The 22143-nt window shown below is 59.7% G+C and overlaps 1 protein-coding gene across 9 annotated transcripts; it reads left to right on the top strand.

Moving 5' to 3' along the window:
• Positions 1–2689: 2689 nt before the first annotated feature.
• On the top strand, positions 2690–14753 carry Ftcd (formimidoyltransferase cyclodeaminase). 9 transcript variants are annotated; one of them, XM_015478871.2, is made up of 14 exons: positions 2690–2844; positions 3642–3825; positions 4763–4891; positions 5574–5662; positions 5766–5945; positions 6887–7024; positions 7117–7248; positions 9505–9566; positions 9827–9953; positions 10216–10377; positions 12512–12555; positions 12736–12874; positions 13444–13539; positions 14435–14753. In XM_015478871.2, the coding sequence occupies exons 1-14, from the start codon at positions 2791–2793 to the stop codon at positions 14519–14521; spliced, it is 1623 nt and encodes a 540-aa protein (XP_015334357.1). In that variant the 5' UTR covers positions 2690–2790; the 3' UTR covers positions 14522–14753. The 9 variants fall into 9 exon arrangements, with proteins under 9 accessions (XP_015334357.1, XP_048659769.1, XP_048659772.1 ...); XM_048803812.1 differs by having other exon boundaries at positions 12736–12958; XM_048803815.1 differs by having other exon boundaries at positions 7114–7248.
• Positions 14754–22143: the final 7390 nt, after the last annotated feature.

Here is a 22143-nt window from a genome sequence, read left to right as displayed (position 1 = left end):
CCCCAGGGACCTTAGTGTCCTCAGCTCCTGTGCCTGGGTCTTCGAGGCCCCCAGGCTTTGGCTGGCCCACCCAGCACACAGTGGGCCCTGAGTATCCACTGTTCTGGAGCCTCCCGAGGGGCGCCAGTGGCCGGGCCACTCCCTGTCGTTGCATGAAGATGTCTGAGGGCTCTCGGGCCAGAGGACGCTTCCCTTCCTTGTCTAACAGCGAGAGGAACTGGCACGCAGGCAGGCCTGCCCCTGTGCCTTCGGACCAAAGCTCCAGGGCAGCACTGGCCCTGCAATGGGGTGGGTGGCATGTGCAGGCTGGGCCTGGCTAGGAAGTGGGCTGTGCTCCTGCCCAAGGCCGCGGTTGGCATGAGCCATTTGGGATTCTGGTGTGTAGAGATCGTCTCTTCCACGGTAGCCCCCTGATGCAGGGCCTAGGGACTCACTGGGTTGTTTCATGCTTGGGCTCTGGGAGCACCTGCCGTGGTTTCCTGCCACCTGCTGACCTGCCCCCATTATTGGGGGCCCTGGTGTTTGGATCTGTTTCTGAGCACCTCCTGACTCTCGGGCACCACCAAGTTTCCGGGCTCGTCCTGCTCCTTGTGTAAGGCCTGAGGATGGAGGTCTTGGGGCCTCTGGTCAGCATGGGCAGCCTGCCCTTGTCCTCAGGGCCGGGCGTTCTAATGCCCCAGCACCCGTGGGGCCTGGGATTGGCTTGGGCTGCTGTGACCAAAGCCACAGTGTGGGCTGACCACAGCTCACCCAGGAGCTGTTCTTCCTGGGCCTTCTTCACTGCACCCTCCCCCCGTGTCCTCAAGGTTGTCCCCTGTGTGCTGTGATCTGGTCCCTTCCCGTAGGGACAGGGTCATGTTGGATCAGGGCCTCCTTTTGGAAGACCTCATCTCAAATGCAAAGACCTCCAGAGGCCTCGGTGTTAGTGCTTCAACGTGTGGGTTCTGGTGGGGAGACCCCTCTCCCTTCCCCGCCTCCAGGTGTGGAGCCCTGGTCAGGGGGCCATTTGCCTCTAGCCTCCGAGGGCCTCTCGGGGCTCTCCCAGTCCCTCCCTCCAGTCTCCCTGAGGTCGGTTCCCCAAGGCCCACACGCAGCTGCTGGTCCAGGCCCCGTGGCCACCCCAGTGCTGCCGTGGAGTGATGAAGCCTCAGACCACAAAAGCCACAAAGGCTGTGAGGTGCTGCCCTGGAGGGCCCCTCGGAGCAGGAGGTGCCATGTGGGCGCCAGGATGGCAATGCCAGGTGTGGCCAGGTGGCCAGAGGACCATGGGCCCTGGTGGAAGGGAAAGTGACCTCTGCAGTCAGCAAGAACTCCTGAGGCCACATGCAGCTGGGAGCCGGGGCCTGAGCTGCCTGCCCTGGGAGCCGCCGCCTGCCCTGGGAGCTGCGCAGCAGTGTGGTCAGCCGGCCTGTCTCCCTGCCCGCCCCTGGGAGGGCACAGGCCCAGCCACGTCCACACCCCCACATCCACACACACCATCTACGCACACACCCATGCCACTGACACACCAGAGTCCACACACACCAACATCCGCACCATCTACACACCACATCCGCACACATATACCTACATCTACACACACTCATGTCCACACCCACACACATCCACACACCAATTTCCACACACCCACATCCACACACCCACACACACACACCCATACTCACACCCACACTGACACACCAATATACATACTCACACACCCACATACACATCCACACATCCACACACACATCAACATCCACACATATACATCTACATCCACACACACTCATGTCCACACACAGGGACCATCTACACATACCATCCACACACACATACATCTACACTGACACACCAATATACGTGCCCACACACCCACATCTACACCCCCCCTACATCCAAACTCACACCAACATCCACACATATACCATCCACACATACCCCCATGTCATGTCCACACACACACACACCATCTACACACACTATCCACATACACCAACATTCACACTGACACACCAATATACATACCCACACACCCGCATCCTCACACACCAACATCCACACACACCCACACACCCACACACCCACACCCACCCTCACCCATACACTTGCTCACGCTAACATCCATGTGCATGGTAGCACATCCACACAAGAACATCCATACTTGTGCTCACACTGACACACCCACACACCCACAGATGTGCTGGTGTAAATATTACACCTATGCTGTGCCCAACCTCCATGCAGACACACACCCATGCCTGCGTAAGCCTTCCGCCTGTCATCTGTGTGTGCAAGGACATTAACACACACTTGTATGCCAGGACCCTTACACACACTCTTGTGTGCACTCTCTCACACATAGACTCACCCACCCACACATTACAATTTACCCACACCACCCACACCCACTCTACACACACAGACAAGTACCCCAGTTGCCCATCTGAGTCGTGCTGACCTCTGTGGAGTGCAGAGGTCACATAGGGGGTCACCAGGAAGGCTACTCAGAGGACAATACAGGGCCACTGGAAGGTCAGCAAGTGGCCCTGGGTCAAGCTGGGACTTGAGCTACACTGGCCTGATACGTCTGCCTGGACTTTACCCCACCAGAGCCTCCAGGGTCCTCAGTGCCCCACTGGCCTGGTCAGGTGCTCTGGGGAGCGGCCCGAGGACCAGCTCCACCTCCTCTGACGTGCTGGTTAATAAGAAGCCCACTGTGGGAGGGCACTGCTGGCGGCACTAGGCCCACACCTCTGAGTGCCTCTCCTCTCTGTCCCTCAAGAGCAGTGTCTGGACCAAGTGCTAGCCATGTCCCAGCTGGTGGAGTGTGTCCCCAACTTCTCAGAGGGGAGTGACCAGGAGGTGAGGCCTTATGACCCTGGTGCAGGCTCGGGGTGAAGGTGAAGAGGGGAGCATGCTCCTTGTGGGTGCGGGCTGCCTCCTCAGGACCCGTCCTAGCAGTGCCCTGGACGTGGGGGACTCCATTGACTGGCGGGTGGGGGGCGGCACACAGAGCTGGTGGTGCCCCTGCTGGGAATTGGGCAGATCACTTGGTCTCCGGGGTCCTCAGTGGTTCCCTCTGAGGGGGCCCCTTGAAGACCAGTGTGGAGAGCTGTCTGAGGCCTCAGGGGACATCCAGGAGTGGCCCTGCAACAGCCCCTCACAGCTGTCAGGTGGACACTGTCACGCCTCAACCTATGGGAACCTGAGGCACAGAGATGTCAGGCAGGCCACCGAGGACTGCAGGACAGGATCGGGCAGTGAGTCCCAGTTTTCTCAGAAGGTTCTAGGCTTGTGAGCCCCTCCCCCACTGTCATCAGCACCCCCACAGATGCCCCTCCACTGAGAGGCTGCGGGGGTTAGGGACCCTGCCCTCTGTGGTCTTGGCCTGCTGGTCACCTTTGGGTGCCCTGGACAACCCTCTGGGTGTTGTGGGCAGGCCCCCAGTTCATTTCCTTCTGAGGGGATACCTGGTCCTGTTCCCTGCTGGGTCTGTCCATCATGGCCTGTTGCCCCAGGCAGGCCCTCTGGGGGCAGCTCAGCTCTTTGGAGGGCCCCCAAATGCTCCGAGCCACCTCTCAGCCCCACACTCAGGGCAGGGTGCAGCCACTGCCAGAGCCTCCACCTGGGACTGAGTCTGGGGCTGGGCCCTCTCCCAGGTGATCGGGGCCATCTCCCAGGCCATCTCGCAGACCCCAGGCTGTGTCCTGCTGGACGTCGACGCCGGCCTCTCCACCAACCGCACCGTCTACACCTTTGTCGGCAAGCCCGAGTGCGTGGTGGAAGGGGCCCTGAGTGCCGCCCGCACGGCCTCCCGGCTCATTGACATGAGCAGGCACCGAGGTGAGGGTGTCTCAGAGCACCTGGTGGAGCCCCGTGCTGGTCCCAGCCGTCCTGGGACAGAGGTGGTCAGGGTAGCGGTCTGGGGTATAGGTTCAACAGGGCCACTGGGCAGACTTTACGGAGGACCCGGTGAAGGACCCGTTGTCCTGGACACACTGTGGTGCTGGGTCTGTGAGTTCCCAGGGCCAGGAGGGTGGGGAGGGGCACAGAGGGGCCAGTGGACGCAGTCCTTGGGAGCCCGCTGGCCCAGAAGGTGTGGACACCAGCCGCCCTAGATTCAGGGTCCTGAGGTGACCGACAGCTCCCTCATCTGCACCCGGCTCAGCAGGCCCTGGGGGGAGGCCAGGGTAGAAGACGTGGCAGAAACTGACCTGTCAGCCTCCCGAAAACCAAACAATGACTGGTAGGCAGGGTCAAAAGTCCGTGGACACAGGAGCGGAGCCGGTCGAAAGACCAGGGTCTCTTTCTATAGGGAGGGGTTTTGGTATCCTGGTGGCCACAGATAAGAGGGTCATCTCAGGGTAAAGAGGAGCTGATCCCGCGCAGGCCACCTCAGTGGCTGGAGTGTGCTGAGTGGGCCGGCGGGGAGGAGGGTTGGGCTGGCATTTTGCTTGGCCGGGTGCCCTGGGAGCCAAGCAGGGCACCTGTGGAGTGTTCCGGGGCTGGTTGGGTGGGAGGAGAGCCTGATCCCAGAGGGTGCCACCTGCCCTCCTACTGCTTCATCTGGTCTTGTCCCCCCTCGCAGTGAAGATGGGCTGTGTCCCTGCTAGGCCACCCCAGGCAGAATTTGCTGTCACTAAGGCGAGTCTGGGCACAGGGGGCTGGCCACTTTCCTGAGGTCAGCATGGACAGCTGGAGGATGGTCAGGGTCTGATCAGGTTGGTCAAGAGGGCCGGAGGGTCCCAGGGAGCCCCACTCCTCACCAGCCCCGTTGCAGGGGAGCACCCCCGCATGGGCGCCCTGGATGTCTGCCCCTTCATCCCAGTGAGGGGCGTCACCATGGACCAGTGTGTGCTGTGTGCCCAGGCCTTCGGCCAGCGGCTGGCAGAGGAGCTGAAGGTGCCAGGTGAGACCTTGGGGGGGCCCTGGGCATCACAAGTCCTGTCATGCTGAGCCCTGGAGCAGAAGACTGCCCCGAGTGAGCACTGCGCAGGCCAGCCTGGGGTGCTCCGGTCCTGCTGGGCACCGGTTCTGCCGAGGGCGTCCTGCCTGGCGGGGCCCCTTTGCCCATGCGGCAGCGCGGGCCACGAGATACATCCACCTCCAAGCCTCAGAGAGAGGACGGGGCAGGGAGCCCACCAGGAGAAGGGTGCACTGTCACAAGCCCCACCCAGTGCCTGCCCAGCAGTGGGGACTGACCTCTTGGGGTGGAATCCTACACACAGACACCGGCCAGGCCATCCCTGCCCAGTGACACGGGGCTGTGCGAGCTTCATCCTCTGTTCTGGGTGCCCTCGTTTGTGTTACATCAATGGACATGCATTTTGAAAAAAAAAAATGAGCGTCCTTTAGCGCTGGCCACACCCCATGCTGGCTGCATAATGATGACCTTTGTAGGGCATCAGAGCCCGTGGGCAGGGCCATACTGTCACTCAGAGGCCATGATGTCCATCCTCGGAGGCACAGAGTGGGGTGCCTGGAACCCAGGGAGGGCTGTTCCAGACTGAGGTGGCAGGAGCCACCTGCCAGGGCCCAGGGAACGAGTGTGACCCTCGCTGGCTGAGGCTGCTTGGTGGGGTCTCTTGCAGTGTACCTCTATGGTGAGGCAGCACGGACAGCCAGCCGCAGAACCTTGCCGGCCATCCGAGCTGGGGAGTACGAGGCCCTCCCTGAGAAGGTGCTGCCCACTGTGGCTGGGCTGGGGAGGGCATGGCCCATCCCTCCCCTCTGCAGGAAGGGTGGACCCAGCCCTGCCCTAAACCAGGTTCGCTGTACTGCAGCTCCAGCAGGCCGAATGGGAGCCTGACTTCGGCCCCAGCTGCTTTGTCCCCAGCTGGGGGGCCACCGTCACGGGTGCACGGAAGTTCCTCATCGCATTCAACATCAACCTGCTCAGCACCAAGGAGCAGGCCCACCGCATCGCCCTCAACCTGCGGGAGCAGGGTCGAGGACAGCACCAGGTGAGCTGTGCGTGCCACCCTCTCATGTTCCCACGTAGCCTCCACCTGTCCCCTGGTCACCCGGTGGAGCCTGGGGCCCAGGGGAAGTGGTCAGCACCGAGTCAGCTGCAGGCAAAGATGGTGAGCAGGGGCACCATCTGCTGACCCACCTAGCTCTGTGGGGTGGGCTTGAGGTCAGAAGCCCTTGCTTTAGTCGTCATTCTCCATGGACTCAGGGCTAGAACACTGCAGCACTTCCATACTGCCCAGAGTTCAGCTGTCGTGCCGGCCCCACAGATGCCCTGGTCCCCCCCCAGGTCTCCCTACAAACCCTCAGGTTCTTGGAAGCCCCAGGGGCACGTCCCCACGTCCCAGGGCCCACCCCCATCAGGTCTGCACGTTGGCTTGTGCATGACTCCTGCAAAGCCAGGGTCAGACAGGTGACGAGGACATACCTGGTGAAGGAAGTGGGCACCTCAGGCCCATCTGTCCTCCCAGGTGCTCGGATCCTACCAGGGCCAGCTGCCCAGCTGTGCACCTTGCTGACCTAAGAGCCAGCGACCCTCCAGTCCTCCTGTGTGCCCTGGCTAAAGGGAGAACGGTGTTCTCATGGGGACTTGTCACTTGAGGACTGAGGAGCAGAGCAGCTGCCGGGCAGGTGGTGGGTTGGGAGGATGGGGGGACTGTGGGGCCTTGGCTGGTCCTCAAGTCAGTGTCCCCAGGCCTCCAGGGATGGTCTGGGCACAGCTTGGGGCCCCCTGGGGTGGTCACACAGCACCAGGCCCCTGGGGCCTGAGTTTCCCTGTGCAGGACTTTCCCTGTCCCTTCCCAGCCGACCCCCAGGTGAGAGAGGGCGGGGGTGAGGAGAGCCCTGGTGCTAAGTGGCCAGCCGTGCAGGGGAGCTGGGCAGGGACCTGGGAGGGAGCTTCTCTCGCAGGCTGGGAAACGTGGTTCCTTTGCAGCCAGGGCGTCTGAGGAAGGTCCAAGGCATTGGCTGGTACCTGGAGGAGAAGAATCTGGCCCAGGTGTCCACAAACCTCCTGGACTTTGAGGAGACGGGGCTGCACACAGTCTTCGAGGAGACCTGCAGAGAAGCCCAGGTGGGCTGCCTGGGGCTGTGTCCTGGGGGGCGCTGCTCCCAGACACCCTTGGTCCAGGCCGAGGTGCTGACACGGCCTGTATCGGTCAGCAGGAGCTGAGCCTCCCGGTGGTGGGCTCGCAGCTGGTGGGCCTGGTGCCTCTGAAGGCTCTGCTGGACGCGGCTGCCTTCTACTGTGACAAGGAGAACCTGTTTGTCCTGGAGGAGGAGCAACGGATCAGGCTGGTGAGTCGCCTGCTGGGGTGGGGACGGGCCACCAGGGACGGCAGGGAGCTGATGCCTGGGGCTCCCACCCAGCGGGCCCCTGGTGGAGCCCCTGCAGTCCCCCTCCACCCCTTCACCCCCAGCTTGTGCTCAGAGGGCAGGACTTCGTTCTCCCTGCTGTTCTGCCGATGCAGTGGAGCCTCCTGACCTGTCCATGTTCTCTGCTGTGGCTCTGGGGGAGGGCCAAACTGCCCATTCCTGGGCCTTCCTCCAGGGGGAGCACTGTGGTCTGTCAGGAGCGGTGTCTACACCCTGTTTCATTAATGCTCATCACACTTCGGATACACATCTGATTCTAAGTCCCAGCTGAGTTTGCACCCAAGGGTCCCAGGCACTCCCCTGTGACTGGAGGAGTCTGGTGCAGAGGGGACAATAGCAACGGAGGTCTTGGTCTCTGTCTGGATCCTGTTAGTCCCACTGGGCTCCAGAAGGCTGGGGTTTTGAGTCCTAGTTCAGTTGTGCTTGCCGCCGATAACTGGGTGAACTCTGGGGTGTGCGCCTGGGGGTAGACTCTGACATCACTCTCTTAAGTCTGTCTAAGTTCTGCAGTCTCCGTCACATCATGGACATGATGCTTACAGTCTTTATCTAACACACGCTGATTAATACGATCCACAGTCAACCACCCGACGATATTCTGGGGTGCTCATATCACAGTCCAGGTCCAGGCCTGGCTCTGGGTGGAGCCATGTGCACAGAGCGTCCACCCTGACCCAGCTTTCACAAGAGGCCTCTCAGAGCCCTTGGCTGAGGCGTGCTCCTTGCAGTGAGCAGGTGGCGGGGCTTTCCGGAGAGTTCTTGCCGTGGCCCCAGGATTCCCCCCTGCAGACCATCGTGTTGGTGCCATCCCACCCTGGCTGCTGGCCTCCCAGCCTGGGGTCACTTCAGATGGCACCTCTGCTTCTTAAGCCTCTCCTGCCGTCTGCCCGGCCAGTTCTGGTCCTCCTGGACCTTCACTGGCCTGGACATGCTCTACAAACAGGGAGAGTTGTGTTGTGGGAGTCTCTCCTGGCCTGGTCTGAGGCTGCTTGTCACAGGGTGGCCACCCGTCTGGTAGGAGAGGCTCCAGGAGCAGTGGGAGGCCCGTCCACTGGGCCTGCTGCCAGCTTCAGCTGGGAGGTCCAGGCGGTGTCCCTCTCCCTAGCTGTCCCTGTGGTAAATGCTGTGTGCTTTAGTGAGCTTTCTCATCACTGGGACCACAAGACCCGACAAGAATAACGAACAGAAGGAAAGGCTCTGTGGCTCACAGGTTAGAAGGCCTCCCTCCAGGACGGCCACCCCTGCTGTGCCTGCAGCAAGGCGATGCAGGACGACAGGAGGGCATGATGGAGGGCAGGTAACAGAAGGCCAGCTAGGGGCCCCGAGGCTCGAGGGGTCTGGTCCCCCACAGGTCTGGCCTTGTGCAGGGTTCTCTCCGCCCTCTGACGGTGTTCACGTCTTCCTGTGCGTCCTGCGTCCGCCCGAGAGTGGAGGTTCTGTGGAATTGGAAGGTTCTTTGGAGACTCCTGGGCCCTGGGGGGGTAAAGCCCCCCAGAGGGTTGGTGTTTGCCATAGTTGGGGCCCGGGGACAGGACCGCCCAGGGCCACGGCAGAGTGCTGGAGCCACGTCACCTGAGGCCACGTGAGCTGAGGCCACGTGCTGGCTAGGAACCCTGGCCTGGCTTTGAGACCCCAAATTCCCGAGGTCTCCTGCCAGGAGCCTACTCCTGGACTCCGGCTTGGGAGGCTCTGTTCACACTGGAACCAGCCTCAGGCCTGGCTGTGTCCCTCCAGTGCCCCCTCCCTCCCCAGGACCCCTCTGCTTGTCCAAACAGCTGGGATGGTGGCTGGCCAAGTGCTCCATGAGTGTCTGATGGCTTCTGGTGAGAGTTCCAGTCTTAGGCAGGATTGTTATGATTCTATTGTGCATTTAGGTGACACTCGCTTTCAGTCACCTTCTGTGGTCAGGGGACTTGGGCCTGTCCCAGACCTTAAGACCTCGTTAGGCAGGTAGCAAGAACGGAGCCTTGTTGTGAGGAGTGCTTGTAGCTGGCCCCTCGGGGCCCGTGGGTGGCTCTGTGGGACATGGTGGTCAGGCGTGACCCCTTCCTCTGGCTTCAGTTCCCCTGGGCTGCAGAGTAGGGTGCTGTCCCAGGCCTGCCCAGAGCTGGAGCCTCCTCAGGCCCCTGAGCAACCTGACCTGAGGGTGATGGCTAAGGTCACGTGCCCCCTCTCCAGGTGGCGAGCCGGCTGGGCCTGGACTCCCTGGCACCCTTCAACCCCTCAGAGAGGGTCATTGAGTGAGTGCTGGCCCTGAACCTACTGGCCCCCTGCCTGCCCACCCTTCCCTGTTCTGCCCATACCTCCAACAGCCTCCCCGCCCAAGCCCTCCACTCCCCTCCAGACCTGGTGCCTGCTGGGGCTGGGGCTGGGGGACAGGGAGACCCTGCCAAGGCTTCTGCCCTGTCCTTCACCTGTGGCTGCTCTGCCGCTGGGGGGAGCCTGGTGAGAGTGAGCTGAGACCTGAACTGGCCCGGTCACTGAGCTGTCCACCCTGCAGGTATCTGGTCCCGGACCGGCTGGAGAAGAGCCTGTCGGACATGTCCCTGCGTGCTTTCCTCCGCGAGGTGGGCGCCCGCTCAGCCACCCCTGGGGGCGGCTCGGTGGCAGCGGCCTCTGCAGCCATGGTGAGCACCAACGGAGGAGGCGACCAGTGAGATCTGAAGAGAGGGACCCTAAAGAGCATGGCCCTCAAGAGAGGGACTGCACCGCCCAGGACTCCAGAGTGTGTCCCTACCATGCCAGTCCCCTGCAGGAGGACGGGGTCCCTCTGCTCTGGCCTGGGGCTGACCCACCACCCCATGGTCCCCTGCAGGAGGACGGGGTCCCTCTGCTCTGGCCTGGGGCTGACCCGGGTTGTGAGCTCCATCACAGTTCAGTCCTCACCAGGGTGCAGCACTGGCCTCCATGGTGGGCCAGATGACCTACGGTCGGCGCCAGTTTCAGCACCTCGATGCAGTGATGCGGCGCCTGATCCCGCCCTTCCATGCAGCCCTGGCCCAGCTGACCTCACTGGTGGACACGGATGCCCAGGCCTTTGCCACCTACCTGGTGAGGGTGGGGACCCTGCAGGGCCTAGCCCAACCCCTGGCCTTTGCTGGTCCAGCTCAGGGACCTGCAGACTGCCTGGTGGGCAGCTGGGGGTGAGGGCTGCTCCCAGCACAGGAGGCCAAAGACCAGAGCCACAGGAAGACCGGTGTCCTCCAGGCTGTGGGACCAGCAGCCAGCTTCTCCGCAGTCTAAGGGCCCGCCTGAGGGCTGGGGGGCGGGTGATCTGTGGCAGGCCAGAGGCCAGCAGGAGCAGTGGGCACTGCCAAGGCAGGGCCTGTGATGCTGGGGCTGGAGGGACCCAGACCCCAGGCCCAGATCTGGAGGGAGAGGCCCCTGACGAAGAGCCACATCCCAGCTGGATGTGGTGGTCCACACCTATCATCCCAACTCAGGAGGCAGAGGCAGGAGGATGGCAAGTCCCAAGCCAACTTCAGCAACTTAGCAAGGCCCAGAGCAACTTAGCGAGATCCTGTCTCAAAATATAATAAAAACAGAGCTGGGAGGGGCTGGGGCTGTGACTCAGCACACCTGGGTTCAGTCCAGCACAGGAGGTCCATAGGAAAAAGAAGACTGGCAACAGCCTCCGAGAGATTCCAGAGTGCACTCGGGCCTGAAATGAAAGACGAAGCCTTCGTGAAATGAGATCGGAGATTTCAAAATAGGTCAGATGGCAGAGGGCAGGTAGTACAGAAGACAGTGGGAATGAGAGAGAGACAGTGGCCCAGACAGAGACAGACAAACACAGAGACAGAGATAAAAAGAGCGACAGAGACAGAAAGAGAGAGAGGCAGACAGAAAGAGACAGGGAGAGAGAGCGAGAGATGAGGGGGCAGAGAGAAAGAGATATATTTAAAGAGAAATATCAGTTTAAATGTAAGTTTTAGAAATTTAGGGACAACCCTAAATTTCGAAATCAGAAGTAAAAATAAGATGGATAATTAGTAAACAACTAGAGGGGAAAGCCCATAAATGCAAATTTAATCCAACGAAAAGGAAAACTAAAATCAGCATGAAGGCACATGTGGTATGCCCACGAGCCACCGGGCCAGGATTATACTGATTATACCCGAGCAGAGCTGAGCTGATCCTGTTCTCTGTGAACAGCAAGGAGGTAGATTAAAAATAAAAAAAGGAACATCTCATGGAGTCATCAGAGCTTCCCAGAGGGAGCAAGATGCTAGCTGTGGACCCCTCATGCAAACCCACCTCAGAGTGAGCCAGGAAGCAGAACCGCCCCCGGCCTGGGGCAGGGTGTGGCTGCATGGCCACCTGAGCTGGCCGAGCCCACAGGCTCCAGCGAGGCTGTGAGTGCCTGTGGCTGGTCGGGCTCTGCCTTAGTGCAGAAGTGCTGGGGTCCACAGGCAAGGGGCTCAGAGAGGCAGGTGCCCTGGGCTCAGACGTGCGGAGCGGCTTGCTCTGCCTTTGCTTGCCAGGGCTGGTGGAAGGGCTCAGCGGTAACGGCTGCTGGGGTGGAGGTAGGACTGGAGCTACCGGCACCAGCCCGGCACTCCCCACAGCTGCCTCCCAGGACCGCCCTGCAGTGGGCTGAGCCTGGGCTCACCAGGCCAGGGTGGGGTCCCAGAGGGGAACAGTCGTGGCCCTGCGTGTGAAGTCACAAACCACACGTACAAGCACTCAGGATAAAGCCCAGGCCTGTGGCCAGGTGGTGACGTGGGATGGTGCTGGGTAGGAGTACCTCTGTGCTCATCTTTCTGCCTGGCCCGAGGTTCTTGTGTCTAGATGGGTGCAGAGCGTCTGCCTGTGTGGAGCCCCATGTTTTGGGGGAGTCTGAACAGGAATCAGAGGACCTCCTGAGTCCTTGGTGTCCTTCTCTAAAAACGAGTGCGCCCAGGAGTGCTGCTTGCCCGTCCTCCCCACACCCCCCCTAAGGAGCCACTGTCTAGGATGGTAGACCACAGACCCCAACAGATGCAGTTCTCCAAGAACATTTCTCCGCCCCCGTCCAGTGGCCCAGCCACCCAGCAGCCCCGGGTGGGAGACCGATGTAGTCGGGGCACTTTGGCAGGCTGCCCCAGGACAGGGGCCTGGCTCACTGTGACTCCAGCATGGTCTGAGGACACAGCTGCCCCTGTGGTCACTTGCCATGTGGTTATTTGGTCTTCTTTCCTGGTAGGAGGCCATGAAGCTGCCCAAGAACACTCCTGAGGAGAGGGACAGGTGAGCAGTGGCCAGGCGGCCCTGCCAGACCTCGGCCTTGGAGTCTGGGGATGGCGCAGTCCCATCCAGGGCACAGTGGTCCCGTTTGGGGGCTGTGTGTCCAGCCCTGGTGGGAGTCTGGGTGGTGGGGTCAGAGGGGGTCCCTTCACCTGGTTCAGACCAGAGTTCCCTCTGTTCCAGGCGCACGGCTGCCCTGCAAGAGGGGCTGAGAGGTGCAGTCGCTGTGCCGCTGGCGCTGGCAGAAACAGTGTCACCGCTGTGGCCAGCGCTGCGAGAGCTGGCCCTGTGTGGGAACCTGGCCTGCCAGTCCGACCTTCAGGTAGAGGCCCAGGGACCTCAGGGACCTCATGTTGGTCTTAGCTTCTCTTCCAGCTGGACGATGGGTTCTGCGACCTCATTCAAGGTCATGCTGAAGTCAGGCTGTGGTCACGGGGCACCCCTGTCCCCACCTCCCTCTAGGAACTCCCCAGGCAGCTTAGCCTGTCAGGAACTTGTCAGGACAGTCAGGCCCAGGGCTCTGTGCCTCCCACAGCTGCCTGGACACCAGGGTTTGCAGGGTGTCCACAAGAAAGAGACCTGTTTCAGGGTCTGGTCCTGTGGCTCCAGATACGGGCCTCAGCCTCTGGGAGCTGGCTGGGCCTGAGGCAGACGGCTGCTGAGGTGGGGAGCACGGCCTCCCTCCTGCTCTGTCAGGTCAGAAACGGGGCTGAGGCGGTCACCTCTGCAGCCTGCTGTCTGTGGGTGGGGGTATGAGGTGACCTGAGCCTGACCCTCCAAGGAGACCCTGGGAGGCGGACTTGGGGAGGAGCAGTTTGCTCCTCTTGGATGAGGGGAGGTTCCAGGGGCTGCCCAGGCCTCTGAAGCCAGCCCCGCTCCCTGGCCCTGCAGGTGGCAGCCAAAGCCTTGGAGATGGGTGTGTTTGGTGCGTACTTTAACGTGCTCATCAACCTGAAGGACGTGAAGGACGAAGTGTTTAAGGACCAGGTGAGCGAAGGGTGGGTTTGCTGCCAGGCCTGGCCCCAGGTTGCCACTCCTGGGCAAAGGTGGTGGTTCCTGCTTGCCGCTGCAGGTGAACGAGGCTTCAGGGGATGGCACTGTCCCCTCCTGGGGGGGGGGGGTTTGGTGACAGGGTGGCCAGTGCCAGCTGGCACCCCTTTAATGTTCCCCAGGGGCCAGTTCTGGGAGCTGCTGGGTAGGAGCCCCGACACTGGCATGCCCTCCCATACCACCCACACCCCCCATACCACCCACACCTGCTCTCAGCAGGCCTCCCAGGCTGGGGACCCCCATAGCAGCAAAATGACGGGAAAAGCCGTGGCCCCCTGGAGCTGGCCTGGACTTCACCTGCGAGGCAGCGGCAGGACAAGTTTGTTACTATAATTGAGATACGATTCATGGAACACAGTTCACCATTTTAAAGTGCAGAATCTGGCCTTTAGCACATTGGTGGTGTTGTGCAGCCACACCCCTCACAAGTTCTAGAATGTTCTCATCCTCAGAGGAGGCCCCACCCCTGAGCAGATGCAGTTCTTGTGAACCTCAGAGAGGTATTTCAGGTGTACCCTGCACCGGCATGGCATGTCTAGGGTCAGCCACATGAGCACTATCCCACAGGTGTCGAGGACACAGCTTTGACCTAGGAAGCCATGGGAAGAAGTGAGGAGAATAGGGTGGGAGTCTGCAGAAGGTCAGCAGGCCTGGTGGTCCCCAAGGCTCCCACTCACTCTGAGACCCTGGAGGAGCTGCCCAGATGGCCCCGGTCACCCTAGGGTGGCAGGCCAGGGAAAGGGCAGGAAAGGTGGCAGTGGGGGCCGGGCCGTGGGGACAGAACAGAGGCTGCCTGGCAGGAGGTGGTAAGTTCCAGGCCTGTGTCCGTCAGGTCCGCCGGCGCGTTGCCAGCCTCCTGCAGGAAGCCAAGGCCCAGGCTGCACTGGTGCTAGAGAGCCTGGAGGCTCGGCAGGAGTGACCGCTGGTGGGCACGAGACGGCAGGAGACCTCCCTGGACAGCATGGCCTTCAGCAGCCCTCACCTTCCTGGGGACAGGGTTCCACACGGCTCATCCATGTGGGGTCAGGAAACATGGGCAGAGGCGAGCAGCAGGACAAGGGTGTGGGCAGGCCTGTCCTGGTCTCTTGTGAACCAACAGACTGTCACTCTTGGTCACCTGTGGCCTCAATAAAGTCTGAACTCCAAACCTATGTGATGTGTTTGGGTTTGGGGAAGGGGAAGGGTCCCATGGTCAGCGAGTCCTGAGGTGACAGTCCCTAGACTGGGAGGCTGTGCCCAGTCCCAGGAGGCTCAGGCCAGTGCAGGTGCCTGGGGCAATGTGGCAGGACCTTCAGGGACAGGACCCTTGCATTGGACAGCAAGTGGCCCCGAGGACCTACATGCACTGGATGGTGGGGCCCCAGGGACCAGCCCGGGGCTCCTCCCTCAGCTGTCTGCTGAGCCCTGACAGGTGACTTCAGATGCGCAAGTCTGCCTGAGCACAGAGCGTGACAGTCCTCGTCGTTGGTCTGGCTGGGTGCAGCCTTCCTAAGCTGGGCAGGGAGCCACCTGCCTCGAGGGAGGACTTCACTATGAAATCTAGACCCTCCTTCTCAGGAAGTCACCAGCACCCTAGGACATGAGAAGGGAAAAGACGTCCATTGCCTCATGAACCAACAGGGACACAGGGATAAGGTGCCGGGGAGGGCAGCCTGCCCCTGCCCATGACAGTGAGGCAGGAGGTTGGAGGGGAAGGTGCAGTGTCCGAGGGGAATGTGGGCCCAGCCCTTCCCTTGCCCCTGCAGGAGGGGAAGGTACGGTGTCTGTCGGGTCCTCTAGGTCTTGACATGCTGTCCAGCTGGGTTGAGGGCTCCCGTCCGTCCCCTCCCCCCCCAAACTCCTGCTCAGCTGCAGACCCCCGTGGCCTGAACCTGTCACCACAGGAGGACCTCAGGAGGTCAAGTGGGGTTCTCAACAGCATGGTGGATTCAGGGAGTCAGAGACAGCAGGATTCAGGGCGTCAGAGACAGCAGGATTCAGGGAGTCAGAGACAGCAGGATTCAGGGAGTCAGAGACAGCAGGATTCAGGGAGTCAGAGACAGCAGGATTCAGGGAGTCAGAGACAGCAGGATTCAGGGAGTCAGAGACAGCAGGATTCAGGGAGTCAGAGACAGCAGGATTCAGGGAGTCAGAGACAGCAGGATTCAGGGAGTCAGAGACAGCAGGATTCAGGGAGTCAGAGACAGCAGGATTCAGGGAGTCAGAGACAGCAGGATTCAGGGAGTCAGAGACAGCAGGATTCAGGGAGTCAGAGACAGCAGGATTCAGGGAGTCAGAGACAGCAGGATTCAGGGAGTCAGAGACAGCAGGATTCAGGGAGTCAGAGACAGCAGGATTCAGGGAGTCAGAGACAGCAGGATTCAGGGAGTCAGAGACAGCAGGATTCAGGGAGTCAGAGACAGCAGGATTCAGGGAGTCAGAGACAGCAGGATTCAGGGAGTCAGAGACAGCAGGATTCAGGGAGTCAGAGACAGCAGGATTCAGGGAGTCAGAGACAGCAGGATTCAGGGAGTCAGAGACAGCAGGATTCAGGGAGTCAGAGACAGCAGGATTCAGGGAGTCAGAGACAGCAGGATTCAGGGAGTCAGAGACAGCAGGATTCAGGGAGTCAGAGACAGCAGGATTCAGGGAGTCAGAGACAGCAGGATTCAGGGAGTCAGAGACAGCAGGATTCAGGGAGTCAGAGACAGCAGGATTCAGGGAGTCAGAGACAGCAGGATTCAGGGAGTCAGAGACAGCAGGATTCAGGGAGTCAGAGACAGCAGGATTCAGGGAGTCAGAGACAGCAGGATTCAGGGAGTCAGAGACAGCAGGATTCAGGGAGTCAGAGACAGCAGGATTCAGGGAGTCAGAGACAGCAGGATTCAGGGAGTCAGAGACAGCAGGATTCAGGGAGTCAGAGACAGCAGGATTCAGGGAGTCAGAGACAGCAGGATTCAGGGAGTCAGAGACAGCAGGATTCAGGGAGTCAGAGACAGCAGGATTCAGGGAGTCAGAGACAGCAGGATTCAGGGAGTCAGAGACAGCAGGATTCAGGGAGTCAGAGACAGCAGGATTCAGGGAGTCAGAGACAGCAGGATTCAGGGAGTCAGAGACAGCAGGATTCAGGGAGTCAGAGACAGCAGGATTCAGGGAGTCAGAGACAGCAGGATTCAGGGAGTCAGAGACAGCAGGATTCAGGGAGTCAGAGACAGCAGGATTCAGGGAGTCAGAGACAGCAGGATTCAGGGAGTCAGAGACAGCAGGATTCAGGGAGTCAGAGACAGCAGGATTCAGGGAGTCAGAGACAGCAGGATTCAGGGAGTCAGAGACAGCAGGATTCAGGGAGTCAGAGACAGCAGGATTCAGGGAGTCAGAGACAGCAGGATTCAGGGAGTCAGAGACAGCAGGATTCAGGGAGTCAGAGACAGCAGGATTCAGGGAGTCAGAGACAGCAGGATTCAGGGAGTCAGAGACAGCAGGATTCAGGGAGTCAGAGACAGCAGGATTCAGGGAGTCAGAGACAGCAGGATTCAGGGAGTCAGAGACAGCAGGATTCAGGGAGTCAGAGACAGCAGGATTCAGGGAGTCAGAGACAGCAGGATTCAGGGAGTCAGAGACAGCAGGATTCAGGGAGTCAGAGACAGCAGGATTCAGGGAGTCAGAGACAGCAGGATTCAGGGAGTCAGAGACAGCAGGATTCAGGGAGTCAGAGACAGCAGGATTCAGGGAGTCAGAGACAGCAGGATTCAGGGAGTCAGAGACAGCAGGATTCAGGGAGTCAGAGACAGCAGGATTCAGGGAGTCAGAGACAGCAGGATTCAGGGAGTCAGAGACAGCAGGATTCAGGGAGTCAGAGACAGCAGGATTCAGGGAGTCAGAGACAGCAGGATTCAGGGAGTCAGAGACAGCAGGATTCAGGGAGTCAGAGACAGCAGGATTCAGGGAGTCAGAGACAGCAGGATTCAGGGAGTCAGAGACAGCAGGATTCAGGGAGTCAGAGACAGCAGGATTCAGGGAGTCAGAGACAGCAGGATTCAGGGAGTCAGAGACAGCAGGATTCAGGGAGTCAGAGACAGCAGGATTCAGGGAGTCAGAGACAGCAGGATTCAGGGAGTCAGAGACAGCAGGATTCAGGGAGTCAGAGACAGCAGGATTCAGGGAGTCAGAGACAGCAGGATTCAGGGAGTCAGAGACAGCAGGATTCAGGGAGTCAGAGACAGCAGGATTCAGGGAGTCAGAGACAGCAGGATTCAGGGAGTCAGAGACAGCAGGATTCAGGGAGTCAGAGACAGCAGGATTCAGGGAGTCAGAGACAGCAGGATTCAGGGAGTCAGAGACAGCAGGATTCAGGGAGTCAGAGACAGCAGGATTCAGGGAGTCAGAGACAGCAGGATTCAGGGAGTCAGAGACAGCAGGATTCAGGGAGTCAGAGACAGCAGGATTCAGGGAGTCAGAGACAGCAGGATTCAGGGAGTCAGAGACAGCAGGATTCAGGGAGTCAGAGACAGCAGGATTCAGGGAGTCAGAGACAGCAGGATTCAGGGAGTCAGAGACAGCAGGATTCAGGGAGTCAGAGACAGCAGGATTCAGGGAGTCAGAGACAGCAGGATTCAGGGAGTCAGAGACAGCAGGATTCAGGGAGTCAGAGACAGCAGGATTCAGGGAGTCAGAGACAGCAGGATTCAGGGAGTCAGAGACAGCAGGATTCAGGGAGTCAGAGACAGCAGGATTCAGGGAGTCAGAGACAGCAGGATTCAGGGAGTCAGAGACAGCAGGATTCAGGGAGTCAGAGACAGCAGGATTCAGGGAGTCAGAGACAGCAGGATTCAGGGAGTCAGAGACAGCAGGATTCAGGGAGTCAGAGACAGCAGGATTCAGGGAGTCAGAGACAGCAGGATTCAGGGAGTCAGAGACAGCAGGATTCAGGGAGTCAGAGACAGCAGGATTCAGGGAGTCAGAGACAGCAGGATTCAGGGAGTCAGAGACAGCAGGATTCAGGGAGTCAGAGACAGCAGGATTCAGGGAGTCAGAGACAGCAGGATTCAGGGAGTCAGAGACAGCAGGATTCAGGGAGTCAGAGACAGCAGGATTCAGGGAGTCAGAGACAGCAGGATTCAGGGAGTCAGAGACAGCAGGATTCAGGGAGTCAGAGACAGCAGGATTCAGGGAGTCAGAGACAGCAGGATTCAGGGAGTCAGAGACAGCAGGATTCAGGGAGTCAGAGACAGCAGGATTCAGGGAGTCAGAGACAGCAGGATTCAGGGAGTCAGAGACAGCAGGATTCAGGGAGTCAGAGACAGCAGGATTCAGGGAGTCAGAGACAGCAGGATTCAGGGAGTCAGAGACAGCAGGATTCAGGGAGTCAGAGACAGCAGGATTCAGGGAGTCAGAGACAGCAGGATTCAGGGAGTCAGAGACAGCAGGATTCAGGGAGTCAGAGACAGCAGGATTCAGGGAGTCAGAGACAGCAGGATTCAGGGAGTCAGAGACAGCAGGATTCAGGGAGTCAGAGACAGCAGGATTCAGGGAGTCAGAGACAGCAGGATTCAGGGAGTCAGAGACAGCAGGATTCAGGGAGTCAGAGACAGCAGGATTCAGGGAGTCAGAGACAGCAGGATTCAGGGAGTCAGAGACAGCAGGATTCAGGGAGTCAGAGACAGCAGGATTCAGGGAGTCAGAGACAGCAGGATTCAGGGAGTCAGAGACAGCAGGATTCAGGGAGTCAGAGACAGCAGGATTCAGGGAGTCAGAGACAGCAGGATTCAGGGAGTCAGAGACAGCAGGATTCAGGGAGTCAGAGACAGCAGGATTCAGGGAGTCAGAGACAGCAGGATTCAGGGAGTCAGAGACAGCAGGATTCAGGGAGTCAGAGACAGCAGGATTCAGGGAGTCAGAGACAGCAGGATTCAGGGAGTCAGAGACAGCAGGATTCAGGGAGTCAGAGACAGCAGGATTCAGGGAGTCAGAGACAGCAGGATTCAGGGAGTCAGAGACAGCAGGATTCAGGGAGTCAGAGACAGCAGGATTCAGGGAGTCAGAGACAGCAGGATTCAGGGAGTCAGAGACAGCAGGATTCAGGGAGTCAGAGACAGCAGGATTCAGGGAGTCAGAGACAGCAGGATTCAGGGAGTCAGAGACAGCAGGATTCAGGGAGTCAGAGACAGCAGGATTCAGGGAGTCAGAGACAGCAGGATTCAGGGAGTCAGAGACAGCAGGATTCAGGGAGTCAGAGACAGCAGGATTCAGGGAGTCAGAGACAGCAGGATTCAGGGAGTCAGAGACAGCAGGATTCAGGGAGTCAGAGACAGCAGGATTCAGGGAGTCAGAGACAGCAGGATTCAGGGAGTCAGAGACAGCAGGATTCAGGGAGTCAGAGACAGCAGGATTCAGGGAGTCAGAGACAGCAGGATTCAGGGAGTCAGAGACAGCAGGATTCAGGGAGTCAGAGACAGCAGGATTCAGGGAGTCAGAGACAGCAGGATTCAGGGAGTCAGAGACAGCAGGATTCAGGGAGTCAGAGACAGCAGGATTCAGGGAGTCAGAGACAGCAGGATTCAGGGAGTCAGAGACAGCAGGATTCAGGGAGTCAGAGACAGCAGGATTCAGGGAGTCAGAGACAGCAGGATTCAGGGAGTCAGAGACAGCAGGATTCAGGGAGTCAGAGACAGCAGGATTCAGGGAGTCAGAGACAGCAGGATTCAGGGAGTCAGAGACAGCAGGATTCAGGGAGTCAGAGACAGCAGGATTCAGGGAGTCAGAGACAGCAGGATTCAGGGAGTCAGAGACAGCAGGATTCAGGGAGTCAGAGACAGCAGGATTCAGGGAGTCAGAGACAGCAGGATTCAGGGAGTCAGAGACAGCAGGATTCAGGGAGTCAGAGACAGCAGGATTCAGGGAGTCAGAGACAGCAGGATTCAGGGAGTCAGAGACAGCAGGATTCAGGGAGTCAGAGACAGCAGGATTCAGGGAGTCAGAGACAGCAGGATTCAGGGAGTCAGAGACAGCAGGATTCAGGGAGTCAGAGACAGCAGGATTCAGGGAGTCAGAGACAGCAGGATTCAGGGAGTCAGAGACAGCAGGATTCAGGGAGTCAGAGACAGCAGGATTCAGGGAGTCAGAGACAGCAGGATTCAGGGAGTCAGAGACAGCAGGATTCAGGGAGTCAGAGGCAGCAGGATTCAGGGAGTCAGAGACAGCAGGATGCAGGGAGTCACAGACAGCAGGATGCAGGGAGTCACAGACAGAAGGATTCTCTTGGGGAAGTAGCAGCGAGGCCCTGGCCCAGGGGCCAGTGTCCCCAGGGGGCAGGCGGCCAGGGCTGGACCAGTGTGGGCCAGGGCAGCTCCCTCCCATCCTCCCTCTGAGGGTCTTTTCTGTCTTGCCACAGTTCTGGCCCTGCCTTCATGCACCCCTCGCTCGCTTCTCTTTTGAGACTCGGTATTTTTTCTGTCTCGGGAGTGGATCTGCTTCCCTCTGGCATGTGGCCTCCTCTGGGGGACGTGGTGCCCACGAGGGCCGAGTGGAGTGGAGACCACAAGGCACCACACCTGTCCTTCGTCTCCTCTACCTGGGGAGAGTGGGTGCCATGGGCCCTGACCCTCGTGATGTGGGGGCTGCCAGGCAGGTTGCCGGGTCAGGCCTGTTGCTGGCAATGTCCAGTGGTCAGCCCTTGAAGACTCCTGAGGGTGTGTGCCATCATTAGAGATGCACATACCCCCTAGGCTTCTACCCCACAGGATCTTAGGGTGGGGTGCCCCAGCACAATGGGCTAGGCCAGGGCCAGGCTGAAGTCTCAAATTAGGGTCACCCCGTGGCCAAGGGACAGGGCACCGAGCAAGCCTCAGCCAGGAAAGGGCATGGGAACCTGACCCTAGACCTCAGTGGGCACACCTAGGCCTTCACGCCGGCTGCCCCAGGGCCCTCTGTGCCCTGTCTAGGCAGGAGGGGACTGGTCAGCCCAGATGCTCACAGAGGGCCTTGTAGGGTGAGTAACCAGGGTCATAACTCCTACTGTCCCCAGGGCTCCCCACTGCCCCCAGGCCCCACTTGTCCCATGAGGCTCCCACTAGACCATGAGTCCTCATTGGCCCTGTGTCTCCCAGGGCTCCTGCTGTCCCCACAGAGACCCAGGGGTTTCCACTCTTGGGTGCACTCTCTGGGCACCGTGGCTGCAGGTCCTGGTCTCAGTTTCTAGCCTTTGGCCTCTGGTCTCTCTCAGGCCACATCCCTGAACAGCTGTAGGCTGAGCACAGTGACCATGGGTCTGTCTGCTGCTGCCAGGAAGAGGGGCCAGGGCAGAAGTGGAGCCTGCACATGGGGGATGCATGGAATGTGGAGGGGCCTGCCTCGTCAGGGCCACCTTCCCCTCCTATTCCTGGGTCAGGAGGGCCTGGCATGCTGGGCAGCGGGGCACATGAGCTGCCTTTTTGGATCCACCAGACCCCACGGGGTGCTCCACTGTGACTTTCTCCACCTGTTCCTTGTCTGAGTGACTGTGGGGGACAGGACCTTCAGGGACAGGGTGCCTCTGGCACTTGGGTGCTGGGAGATCTGGGCAGG

The sequence above is a fragment of the Marmota marmota genome, unplaced genomic scaffold (genome assembly GCF_001458135.2).
Source record: "Marmota marmota marmota unplaced genomic scaffold, marMar, whole genome shotgun sequence".
Taxonomy (NCBI): Eukaryota; Metazoa; Chordata; class Mammalia; order Rodentia; family Sciuridae; genus Marmota; species Marmota marmota.
The sequence above is the reverse complement of the archived record's forward strand: the minus strand, read 5'-3'. Positions and strand labels throughout refer to the sequence as shown.

Coding starts and splice junctions, on each gene's coding strand:
- Ftcd (XM_048803811.1), top strand. CDS start 2,791: ATGTCCCAGCTGGTGGAGTGTGTCCCCAACTTCTCAGAGGGGAGTGAC. Junction 2,845..3,641: donor CAGAGGGGAGTGACCAGGAG/GTGAGGCCTTAT, acceptor GCCCTCTCCCAG/GTGATCGGGGCCATCTCCCA. Junction 5,946..6,886: donor AGGGTCGAGGACAGCACCAG/GTGAGCTGTGCG, acceptor GTTCCTTTGCAG/CCAGGGCGTCTGAGGAAGGT.